We start from the raw sequence: 12,832 nt of genomic DNA, 5'->3' as shown, positions 1-12,832 counted from the left end.
GGAAAGCTTTAGTGCAAGAGAGCCAGATGCTGGTGCCTCACACTTGCAATCCTTAGATACTCAGGAGGCTGAGCTCTGAGGATCACAGTTCAAAGCCAGCTTGGGTGGAAAAGTCTGTGAAACTATTATCTTCAATTTACACACACACACACACACACACACACACACACGCATGCACGCACGCTGGAAGTGGAGCTGTGGTTCAAGTGGTGGAATTCTAAACTTTAACAGTCCCAGGAGTGACTGAAAAAAAAAAAAAGTACCAGAGAGCACAAGTCTGGCTATTAGGCAAGGAGTTGACACCAGGGTTTATTCTTGATGAAAGAACAAGGTACAAATAGAAGCCAATAATAAGGTACCTTATTTTAGCCCTAAACTTTTCTGCTATCTCTTCATTCAAGCAAGGAACATTTTGTAAACAATGGAAACAGATCTAGTTAAAGGAGGACAGTGGATTCTTATTTTAAACTATAAAGTTCCAAAAAGCAGAGTGCTAGGAAAGTATAAAGTGACCCTCTGGAAAGGCCCAGGAAATTACTGAAGAAGTGGGGTAAAGGTGTGATTGCCCAAATGACTGACATCAGATAATGACTTCAGGAGAAAAGGAACTTGATTTTCTTTTTAAACAATTTCTACCAGACAGGTCATTGGACACATGACAAAACACCTGACAAACTTTCCTTGTTTGTTAAAGAACAACTATTTTGCTTAAATATTTTTAAAAAATGACATAGAGTTTAGTACATTGTTCCACTGAATAAAACTGAGAGAAAAAAACTGGCTTTTAGATCATATATTTATTTAAAAAAATAAAATGGATCGACAAAAGTTAACCACATTATTCTGCATGCTGACAGGATTTCCCACGCCCACAAGAGATATCATTTCTTGAGCAATAAAAAAATTACAACCTCAATATTGTAAACCTTTCAATCCATGTTTGAGATTTGTATTACTCATTTCACCTCACAACCTAGTAGCATGTATCTTTCATAGCTGAGCTCCTTACTAAAGAAAGCTTGAGACAGCAAGAAAACAAAGATGTTACTTAAAGATGATGATTTGTTAAAATTAAAAAATAAGCAACCATATTGAGACCTGCAAATATTCTACAGTAGAAATTTCCACCACTGGGGATCTGCTCCTTATGGTAATATTATTCTGAATCCAGGAAAATCACAAACACATGGCATTTTTTTTCCCTGCATGCTTTCTTGGGGCAAACTCTGCTTGACAACATGTACAATTTATAGGATGAGACTGAAATTCCCATTCTCACACAGGAGAGATAAGGGAGTGTTACCAACAACAAAGAATAAGAGTTATATGACATTGATTATAAATTAGATTTGTTTTTATCCACCCCCATTCTTAATATAGATTCTTTCCTGTAGAAAGTATGAATTTCTATTCAACACCAGCTACATCATTAATGATGATTAGAATGAGCTGCAGAGACCTTGATTCTGAAGACATGTATGTGCAGGTGAGATGCAATCTGATTGCACACACTGACACAGTAGCGGATCAGATCAAAGAAAGAGAAGACCTAGAGAGAAAAAAAGAGATGGTGAGATTCTCAGCATCTGCTCAGGACCTCCTTAAGCTTCCAGAAAGGACAGAGGGGTGATCTCTGATTTTCTTCCAGAGTCACCTTCAGTTTTGTACTAAAAAATAACTCAAAATTCCTCCTGATTTATCAACAACACTTTTTTTTTTGTCTTTTTGTCAGTCATGGTCTTGAACTCTGGGCTTGGGCAATGTCCCTGAGCTCTTTAGCTCAGGGACATTGCCTAGGCCCAGAGTGCAAGCTCTACCACTTGAGCCACTTCCGGTTTTCTGGTGATTACTTGGAGATAAGAGGCTCATGGACTTTCCTGCTCGGGCTGGCTTTCAACTGTGATCTTCAGATCTCAGCCTCTTGAATAGCTAGGATTATAGGTGTGAGCCACTGGTGCCCGGCTGTCAACAACTCTTAGACAGTAAAATACAGCAACTCTTAGAGAGCAAAATATTTTAAGCTTTGCAGGTCTTATTGCCTGTCAAAATGGCTCAACTCTGCCATAATGCAAGAAAGCAGTCACAGACAATACATAAATGGATGGCCATGGCTAGGTAAACAGGCTGTGGGTCCATGTAGTTTGAACGTTTTAAATAATCTTGAAATTTGGAATTTGTGAGCCATCATTTAGATAACATTAGCAAGAACAATGCAAAAAAAAAGGCTAAAATACCAAAATACCAAGTTATAAAGAACATTCCCAGCAGCTCATATATATGGATTACTGACATTTTTAGATATTATAATTCTACTATCTTTCAGAGGCCTGGCCCATTAAAACCAGAAAATTAGCAGCTTCCAAATGTTAAAATAAGACATAGTACAATACCTACCAGAGCAATCCAAAGTACAATATATTCATCAATGAAGCTGTTAAAATACTGGTCCAGAAACAAAAGTGCTGGACCTATGAAGGCTGTGTCATGCAAATGCATTTCACTTTTTGTCATGTGTGCAACCTATAAACAGAACAGAATCTATGAAGCAGGCATTTTCATGTCAGAGCTACTGCAAGTAACAGTAAATCAGTACTATGCTCAAATATCAAAGTTTCAAGAGTTATTGAGCAATGGCTAAATTTCCAAAACTAAAAATACAACCAAATTGTGGCACAGAAAAAGAGATCTATTATCAACTAAGCTTGTATATTTATTTATTACAAGGAGACAATGTGAGCATTCAGGCTAAGACTGATAAGTACAGATAAAATGAGCATTAAATTTATTAGTGGACAGAACGGAGAAAGGTTACACAAGTTCAAACAACGTAGGCAAACTTAATTGTAAATTCACAAGGATAAAAATAGCTCACATGCTGACACCCAGAAAGTTGTGTGTGCTTATCCTGGGGCTTAAACTCAGGGCTTGGGTACTTCCTTGAGCTTTTGTCCTCAAAGCTAGTACTCTAGCACTTGCATCATATCTCCATTTTCAACTTTTTGGTGGTTAATTGGAAATTAAATAGTCTCATGGGCTTTCCAGGAGACTCTTTTCCAATCTGGGCTGGCTTTGAACTGCAATAGTCAGATCTCAGTCTACTAAGTAGCTAGAATTACAGGCATGACCCACTAGCACCTGGCTGCTGCTAAGAGACTTTTGTTGCAAACTTTGCTGGGGAAGTCACAAAATGAAAACAAGGTCCATAAAACAAAACTAAGAAGAATATTAAAACAAAAATTGGTGTGCTTACCACAAGCTTATTAGTGATTTTAGCTGATACAAAACCAAATGTCAGTATATAAAGACAAGGATGCTTTTCAAAAAGCTGAACTGCTGATTTCTTGTAGATCATTACAGCTAGCGTAATCACTGATCCAATATGGAGAAAGGGAGAAAGAACACTTGTCCCCTGTACAGAGTAAAGAATTAACAGCATTCAGTACTTGTCAGATACACCACCTGACTAAATAATAACACATTCCAACCAAGGTTTTTGCTTCTTTTGAGATATTACCTAGCTTAGGCTGGCATTAAACTTTTTTTGGGGGTGTTGGTGTTACTGGGGTTTGAAGTCGGGGCCTCATGCTTGCTAGATACTCAAACCTATCTAAGGAACACTCATTCTTATTTTGCTTTCATAGTCACTTTTCAGGTTGGGTCTCGTGCTTTTTGCCCAATACTGGCCTCAGACCATAATCCCCTACCTATACTTGTGTAGCTGGGTTTACAGGAATGGGCTACCACATCAAGCTGCATCCCCAAATTTCCAGAACCCCTATGGTGTCTGCCAACTATGAACTGTACCTAAGAATAGCTAATGAAAAGCAGTGGTATGAAATGGCTAGGCAGAAACTGAGGATTTCACTTGATAGAGTCATCCTTATCTTTTACACACTAGGTGATTACTTTGCAAAGCACATACATATAGATGTATGTATATGTTTGTGTTCATGCACAAGATATGCCTATATAAGCATATAAAAGCATATATGAAGGGCTGGGAAGGTGGCTCAGTGGTAGAGTGCTTGCCTCACATGCATGAGGCCCTGGGTTCTATTCCTCAGCACCACATAAGCAGAAAAAAGCTGGAAGTGGCACTGTGGCTCAAGTGGTAGGGTGCTAGCCTTGAGCTGAAGAGCTGAGGGACAGTGCCCAGGCCCAGAATTCAGCCCCTATGACCAACCAAAAAACAACAACAACAACAAAAAACTATGTATGAGTGTGTATACTGAGCAATTTTAGATTTAAAAAGCGAATTGGAAATTCTAAACTAACGAATAATTTTATACCTTCCAAATGAAAAAAAGAAGTGATCAAATCTCTGTTGGAAATTGCTGAAAATCTTAGGATATACTCACTGCTATCGTTGATCCATTTTTGCCAACACCACCTGTGAATATTACACGGAAGTAATTTGTACAGGAAAATACGGTCCCTGCCACAGTACACAGTGCAGGAAAAAGTTTCATTTGAATATTCAGCACTGGAATCTTTAATGGGCAAAGAGAAAGAACAATTAAAATATGTATAAACCAAACTAAGAAAGCAGTAACAGTCAAATATTTTATTCATATTTCCAAATATTCTCCATTCTCTCCAATTCAGTTAATAAAGTAATGGAAGCTTTTTTCTTTATTATAAGCAATGTAAGTCTCAATAGATGAGACTCTATTAACTGCCCTTCTAATAACAATTTTAAAACAATTTGACTTAATTTGTGTTAGAAGTGAACTAAGGTTCTGCTAATGCACCCCAGAGGTATGGCAACAGTGAACTATGCTGCTTTCTGGCATTTTTATGGAAGTATTTGCTTGTTTTTTTTTTTATCATTATGTATATTCAAAAATCTTATCTCTAAATATGTAGTGCAAATCCTAGTTGGTAAAAGAAAATATGAAGCATAAAGTAGAAATATTTGTAATTATGGGGCTGGGAAGGTGGCTCAGTGGTAGAGTGTTTGCCTTGCATGCATGAGGCTCTGGTTCGATTTCTCAGCACCACATAAGCAAAATAGCCAGAAATGGAGCTATGGCTCAAGTGTTAGAGCACCAGCCTTGAGCTGAAGATTTGAGGGACAGCACCCAGGCCCAGAGCCCCATGACTGACCAAAAAAAAAAAAAAATTGCAATTAGATTTATTATTTTTTTTCTGCCAGTCCTGGGTCTTGAACTCAGGGCCTGGGTTCTGTCTCTGAGCCTCTCTGTGCTCAAGGCTAGCACTTTACCACTTGAGTCGCAGCGCTACTTCTGCCTTTTTCTGTTTATGTGGTACTGAATAATCAAACCTGGGGCTTCATGCATGCTAGGCAAGCACTCTACCGCTGAGCCACATTTCCAGCCCCTGCAACTAGGTTTTTTAAAATCAGCGAAGTAATCCAAGGTGTGGTGGCACAGCCTGTAAATCTCAGTACTTGGTAGGCTGAGGCTAGAGGATCACAAGTTCTAGGCTAGCCTGGGTTACATAATAAGACTGTGTCTCCAAAAGAAGAAGAAAATCTGTAGAGAATGCAAGAGAAACATTCTACTCAGAATTCCCAGTATCAAGTTGTTAAGGACAAATAAATAGTAAGTATAAGTAGTAAGCATAAGTAAGTATAAGTAAGTATAAGTAGTAAGTATAACAGAGGTGGTATTCATGTTCAGGAAAGAAAAAAATACCTCAAACACAAACAACTACAGCTCTACAACCCTCAATTTTAATATATTAAATTTACTTTTCAGAAAAATGGATAAAAATGCTATAGGGCTATAAATTAAAATGTGCACTGAGTAAAGTGTGTGTGAGGGGGGGATACTAAATGAATTGATAATATTCATGAAGAGACTTTACTAAATTTTAAAAATCTGCATTTTCCTTTGGTTTATCTGGTTTCAAAATCTGTCCAGCATGCATTGAAAAGAAACCTACAGCATGACTATAGGAACAAGACTGCAAAGACCCACAGCAGACTGACATGCAATGAATTCTTTTAACCAAAGCACTTGAAGTAGTACTGCCTATACTGTCCAAATCAGGTTTGTTTTTTGTTTTTCTCTTTTTTTTTTGGTACATAAATAATCTCAGTCCCTGGTGGGTGGTACCAGCACTTTGAAGGTAGAGAAAGGAGGACCACAAGTTTGAAAATAAGGTGGGCTACTGTATAAAATAAGTTCCAGGCCAGTATGAGCTGACAGTAGTGACACTGTCTCATAAAAAGCAGAAAAAAACAAGGACACTAAAATGAACCCAAATGAAATAAAAAACCAGTAAAATTAGCAGAAGTAAATCTTAATATTTGGACATTCCATTTCTTTAATACTCTCAAGAACTCATTTTGTTTATCCAACACTATGACCTCTTGCAAAATTGCAAGCTCTAAGAAGCAAAAAAAAAAAAAATCAACTGTTCAAATTTCAAGTTGTAGTGTAGTAATTACTGTTTAATGACCAAAAAAATGAAACAAGTTAACCTAAGTACAGGATTTCCCCCCACCCCCAACACCGACACAGGGGCCTTGTACTTGTTGGGCTTACTTGAAGCATGCCTCTACCTTGGCTTTTGCTGATTATTTTGGGAGATGGAGTCTTGTGAACTTTGCTTGGTCTGGCTTTGAACCTGGATCCTCTGGATCTCACCACCTGAGTACTAGGATTACAGGCGTGAGCCACCACCTGGTTATAAATCCAAAACTTTACAGAATATACTGTGTGTGTGCGTTGTGTGTGTATCCTTCATTCATAATTGAATCTCTACAGCCCAAACCCAAAACATGTTTTCAATAGAGAAAATAAGTACCACAGTTGCTTTGACCTACAAAAATACATGTACTTTTTTCCTGTTCTCATTCAGAAAACTAGAGATATTACAATCTTAAATTAGATAAATCTAAGCTGCAATTCAATATTCTAGTTACTTTACTACCGCTTGGTCACCTTCCAACCCCTTGTATTTTTCTCTCCATAGAGAAAATGGACTTCTTTGGCAATGAGGAAATGCTATTTCTGTTCATTAAAAAAGCCTAACATACTCCATTTCAGGGGCATCTCTATTATGGCTAGGGTACTAAATAATGTCAAATCTTCGTAAGATGTTTGTGTCATAACTGAACAGCGTAATGTTATAACTACATTTATATTATAGTTAGGCTTTAGGATCATGGAAATTGTTACTTTTTGAACAAGAAATAACAAGCACAAACATTAGAAAAGCTAAGCAAGTTATTATATAGCTTGGGTCACAATGTAAGCAAGCTAGGTTTTTCATGATTTCTGTTATGTATGTTAGCCATATACACCAAAATATAATTTTGAGTTTAAGATTCTGTTTGAAATGATTTTTCTTTTTTTTTTGGTGAGGAGTCGGTCCTGGGGCCTGAACTCTGGGCCTGGGCTCTGTCCCTCAGCTCTTCAGCTCAAGGCTAGTGCTCTACCACTTGAGCCACTGCATCACTTCCGGCTTTTTCTTTTTTTGCGCTTATGTGGTGCTGAGGAATCGAACCCAGGGCCTCAGGCATGCAAGGTGAGCACTCTACCACTGAGCCATCTTCCAGCCCCTCTTCCGGCTTTTTCTGCTTATGTGGTACAGAGGAATCGAACCCAGGGCATCGTGCATGCAAGACAAGCACTCTACCACTGAGCCTCCTGGCCAGCCCTGTTTGAAATGATTTTTTGTATTCTCTCTGGATTCTTGGTTATTGTTGGTGCTCAATATATATTTGCTGAATGAGGATTAGGATCCTTTCCTTTTTCTTGTGTATATGAATTTGTTTGGGAAAGTAGGAAGAAACACCTTACTCTCAACATTATCAGTGAAAAAAAAGTGGTTAGCTATAAGCAAATGTGAAGCAGGTAAAGAGAAAACTGGACTCAGAGGAAATTAAAGTCTTATCAGACAGTCCATTAAAGACCAGCAGCAAATGAACCATTTACAAAAAGTATTCAAAGTGTTACTGTTTTTAATCTACACTCAAGATCAAGAAGAATAGGCACAGTCTAGATTTCTCCATTTTCCTTTTTCTGTCATCATTTTTCAAAGATGGTCAAAGTGCAATTACTCTATAGAAACAGTGAAAGAGCTGTTTAAGAAGCATCTTTATTTCAGGGCTCTCTAGAGTTGCTGGAAGCAGTCTTTAAAAGTTGGGTAGACTAAGAACTCTTGTAGGTTATGGAGTCTTTTCAACAGACAGTGGAAAATCCACTGGATTTGTGACAAGAGTATAATCAACAAATAATAGCAACTTAACACAATTTCTTAAAAAGGTTAGAGGTGAAAAAAATCTTAAATTTGTAGTACCTCTATAAGATTACATAAACAAATATTTTGGACTAACACAAGTGTTGTACATCAATATGTAAATCAACAGGTTTCGTAAGAATAGAAAATATTTTAAGATTAGATATTTTCTTCCAATGTGGAAATGTCTCTTTGTAAGGCACTTTAGTGTAAGTGAAGTCTATGAAAACATAGTAAATGTCAATGTAATTACAGTGTCCACCAAGTTTTCAGAAAAAATCATTATGTCTGAATCATTTAATTGTAAGGATACTTTTTTTTCTTTGTTGGTCATGGGGTTTGAACTCAGGGCCTGGGTGGTGTCCCTGAGCTTTTCTGCTAGCATTCTACCATTCTGAGCCACAGTGTCACTTCATGTAATGGTACTTTTTAATGCCTATTAGTTCAAACACTGGGGTATAACTGAGTGGTAGAAAAGCTGTCTAACATGTCTGAAACACTTAATTTGATTCCCAGCTCTGCAAAAAGAAAACTCATTTATTCAAGAATGTGATTATCCAGTTTATTTAAATTTTATTGCAAAGGTAATTTACAGAGGGGTGAGTTACATAAGATAATATTTCTTTTTGATCAGTGTTCCCTCCTTCATTTTCTCCCACTTTTCCCCAACCCCTCCCTCTCAACTGAGTTTTATATATTAATTATATATTAGTCTTCAGTCCTACCAAATCATCCTGAAACTTCGACTGCTGTAGCACATGAGTAACTGCGTTAACTGAATTCTAAAATATGCCCTGTAGTTATATTTAATCATCACTTACTACACTTAAAAGAATCAAGAATCAATTCTCCAAAGGGAGAATATACTGTTTTTCTTAAACAGTAAGGAGACTAAAAAGAGTTTCAAGACATTTCAAAAGGAAATATTCTTTTGGAGTAAACAAGACAAACACAAACAATATTGTTTTTTGCAATGTGTAAATCATGCACTAATTTTGTGCATGAATGTAAATTTTCCATTAAAAAAAAGTATAAAAACAACCCCCACTTCCAAACAGTAACAACATTAACTACATTCTACTATAGCAGAAATCCATCTTTTTTTTTTGTTGGGGAAAAAATGAATAACCAAGAATAATCAAAATACAATAGATAAATTACTTACCTTTGAAGAATGACTGATCTTCTGGAGTCAACCTTATGAAGATATTTGTTTTTACCATAAATTTGATTTCTAAAAATTAGTAGGAGGCTTTTAATGAAGATTTGGAAAGCAATGCCTACTTATATAGCCTCAGCCTTAAAAGAGCTGAAAAATTTACATCTGATCTGAATCAATATGTTTTTTCCATTTTCACGTATAAACATATGAGACACTATTTGTACCAACTGTTCTTGAACACCATACAGCTGAAAGCAGTATACTGAGCAATAATCCATAGGCAAAAGAAAAAGGAAAAATGAACATAAGTCAAGGGATTCTAATGCTAAAATCAGAAATGCTCCAAAATCCAATTTGATGGTCAACAGTTTCAAATTTTGAATTATTTCAGATACCGGACTTTTAAATTAGGGATATTCAACTGACAAAAGCCAATGCAAAATCCCCAAACCCAAAATGACTCAAATTCTAAAATACCTCTTGTTCCAGGCATTCAATTTACTAATACTGAACCTTATGAGAACTTGTACTGAGAGATGCTCAAAGAATATATACTATTTCCCTAGGTCTCTGTCTCCAGAGAAGTAAGGCTCTGTCATTAGTTTAATGGTGCTTATAGTAGAAACCAACTTGTCTAACCACAGGACAGGGACTGCAAATTGTTTTACTGCTGCAATTCCTTCACTAACTCTGAATGTGGGTTGCTCAGTATAAGAACTCCATTTCAGTTTTATATCTGAGTTTCCCTTGTAATTTGCCAGAGTCTACATGGTGAGACTATACTGCCTCAAACAAAACAAAGCATCCCAACAATTATAAATACCCCAATCAGAAACCAACTCTCCCAAATATAAAAATGAGTGATTACATTAATTAGAATGCTGAAATATCTGACTTAAAAAATTATGCTAACTGTACATGTGTATAGGTTCTATATATAAATCCTAGTGGGAAAGGCAAAAAGTATATGTGATGAAATTCACTCCAGGTACCCTCCAAGAAATAAGGCATAAGTTCATAATGTTTTTTAATTTAAAAGATTTCATGATTTTCTATATTTAAGGATAACTAAGTATATGAATCAACTACTGACTTGTTTTCAAAAGAAAAAATAAAAAATCTCACATTTTGATACCAGTATTCTGAGCTTTTATAAGCAATTTATATGATTAAGACATTCAAACCAGTATTTTAGGGGATATTTCAGCACAAATCAATGAAGTCTATGAAAACAGTAACATAGTTAAATGGGGCTTGGGATACAATTTATGGTTTATGATCTGGTTTTAAAAAAACAGAATCTATTCTTTCTTTCCTATTAGGGTAAATTGTAAAATACAATGAGTCTAGTGTTGGGCAAAGATGACTAAATCTATTTCTACACATCAGTCTCAAAAGCCAATAGTTTTACTCTAGTGACATTTAAAGTATGAGTGATATTATGTGCATGAATGGTTTCAAAATTTTCCTGGTTTGCTGTAAATTATTTTTATTCCCTCATCCCTTCTTTCTTCACAAGCTCATTCTTGCAACAGAAGGCAAATGACTAATGAGTGGTAGTGCTTATGGAAGTTTACCATTCTACCTTTCTGAAACACATCAATTATTTTAATACATAAAGTAACTTATGTAAAGGAAATATTTTCTTCAGTAAATTTCCCTTAGTTTTTTTTTTTCGGTCAGTCGTGGGGCTTGAACTCAGGGCCTGGGCACTGTCCCTGCCCTTCTTTTTGCTCAAGACTAGTGCTCTACCATTTGAGCCACAGCACCACTTCTGGCTTTTTCTGTTTATGTGGTACTGAGGAATGAAACCTGGGGCTTCATGCATGTTAGGCAAGCACTCTTATCACTGAGCCACCTTCCCAACCTCCCTTATACTTTAATCTGAGTTTTAGAAATTACATTCATTGAAGCTCAAGTAAATACTTTTAATAAGATTGCATTGAATAAGGGGTGGAAGTGGTGACCAGGAAGAACACACTACTTTGGCCAAATCTCAAAGAATACATTTGAACTGAGGCTAAGTGTGATGATGCACACCTGTAATTCCAGCACTGGGGAGACTGATGCAAGAAGGTTGTGTTTTTGAGATCCTGTCACAAAAAATCAAAGTTCTAAGAGCAGAACTGGTTTTTGAAGAGTTCTTACTAATTTGATAGGCATTATTCTAACAGTGTTACAAATATTACCTCATTTAAGCCACAAAATTTTATGAATTCTGGCTCAGAAGACTGAGCCAGCAGAATTACCTAACATTTAAGTCCACATAGTTGGCAGTAGCAACTAGAACAAACAAAGGCAGTCTAGTTTTAAAGCATGGGTTCTTTTTTTTTTTTTTTTAAATTTGGCTGGTCTTAAGACTTGAACTCTGGGCCTGGGCATTGTCCCTAAACTCCCTTTGCTGAAGGCTAGTACTCTACTACCCGAGGCACAGCACTTCTGGCTTTTTCAGTGATTTAATTAGGGATAAGCGTCTCAAGGACTTTCATGCCTGGGCTGGCCTTGAACTGTGATCCTCAGCCTCCTGAGCAGCCAGGATTACAGGCATGAGCCACTGATACCTGGCATGTTTTTAGCCCAATATTACATTCCATTTCTCAGGTTCCTGGAAAAAAATTTGTGTTTGTAAAGTTTGCTAAGTTTTAGATGGGCCTCTATTGGTTTCTTAAACAATCCCATGGCACTGACTTCATTAATTAACACTGAATCTTATATTTTTGCATCACAGTTAATTTACAATCTTGAAACTGCTATCTGCCTGAACATATGAGAAGAAAAATTATCAGACTCATAGTTCAAGGAGAGAATAAGAAGTTTAAATATTGTTAACCTGTTAACTTGTTACGTTACCTGTTTTTTCCTCATATGTAAAATGGATGACAGTAATGATTCAGATTCTCAGTGGCCTTCAAAAATAATAGCCCTGGAATAGACCTAATATAACTTCAAATAGTAAAATCCTCTATATTCTAAAGAGAAGTTTGTGTCCTATTGTCTTGTAAATTTTTGCTTTCAGGAAAAAAGTGCACACATTACCCTCTAATTGGATTATCCTATATTAGAAAATATAAGCAAAAACATGCATTACATGGATACACAATGTGAACAAAGTTACCATGGATTGCCAAAAAGGAGGTCCTCCAATCACTGCCAGCAAATGCATGATTATTATGAAGATTTGCACTTCAGTCACATCAATTCTGATTAGGTACAAAAAGCCAAAAAAGCAGAATTACTCAAAACATTTCACATTAATTATTTGCAAGCAAAGCAGCATTCCTCTATCATGCACATAGAAAACAATTTCAAATTCCAAGCCAAGGGGAAAAGGAGGTTTCAAAAACTTGTATGACTAGAATAAAACCCAGACCTTGCAAATTTAATCTGATAAATTTCACAGAGCAATAAAAACCCTTCCTTTCCAAGGGAAATTTCTGCCTTATTCAAAGTAGGCTGTAC

The 12,832-nt window shown here is 36.4% G+C and overlaps 1 protein-coding gene across 2 annotated transcripts in view; it reads right to left on the bottom strand.

Moving 5' to 3' along the window:
- Positions 1 to 778: 778 nt before the first annotated feature.
- The window catches only part of Cept1 (choline/ethanolamine phosphotransferase 1), a 48,464-nt gene continuing 36,410 nt past the window's right edge, over positions 779 to 12,832 (bottom strand). The window contains exons 5-9 of one of the 2 annotated variants that reach the window (XM_070006273.1): positions 12,489 to 12,573; positions 4,359 to 4,490; positions 3,251 to 3,409; positions 2,395 to 2,520; positions 779 to 1,549 (exon numbers count right to left, since the gene is read on the bottom strand). In XM_070006273.1, coding sequence (XP_069862374.1) covers positions 1,430 to 1,549; positions 2,395 to 2,520; positions 3,251 to 3,409; positions 4,359 to 4,490; positions 12,489 to 12,573 — 622 coding nt within the window. In that variant the 3' untranslated portion in view covers positions 779 to 1,429. The remainder of the gene's footprint in view (positions 1,550 to 2,394; positions 2,521 to 3,250; positions 3,410 to 4,358; positions 4,491 to 12,488; positions 12,574 to 12,832) is intronic. The other variant, XM_070006274.1, reaches the window with a different exon arrangement.

Source organism: Dipodomys merriami, unplaced genomic scaffold (genome assembly GCF_024711535.1).
Source record: "Dipodomys merriami isolate MVZ:Mamm:240054 unplaced genomic scaffold, mDipMer1.0.p SCAF_7, whole genome shotgun sequence".
Classification (NCBI taxonomy): Eukaryota; Metazoa; Chordata; class Mammalia; order Rodentia; family Heteromyidae; genus Dipodomys; species Dipodomys merriami.
Note: the sequence above shows the minus strand (reverse complement) of the source record. Positions and strands in the feature narration are given on the sequence as shown.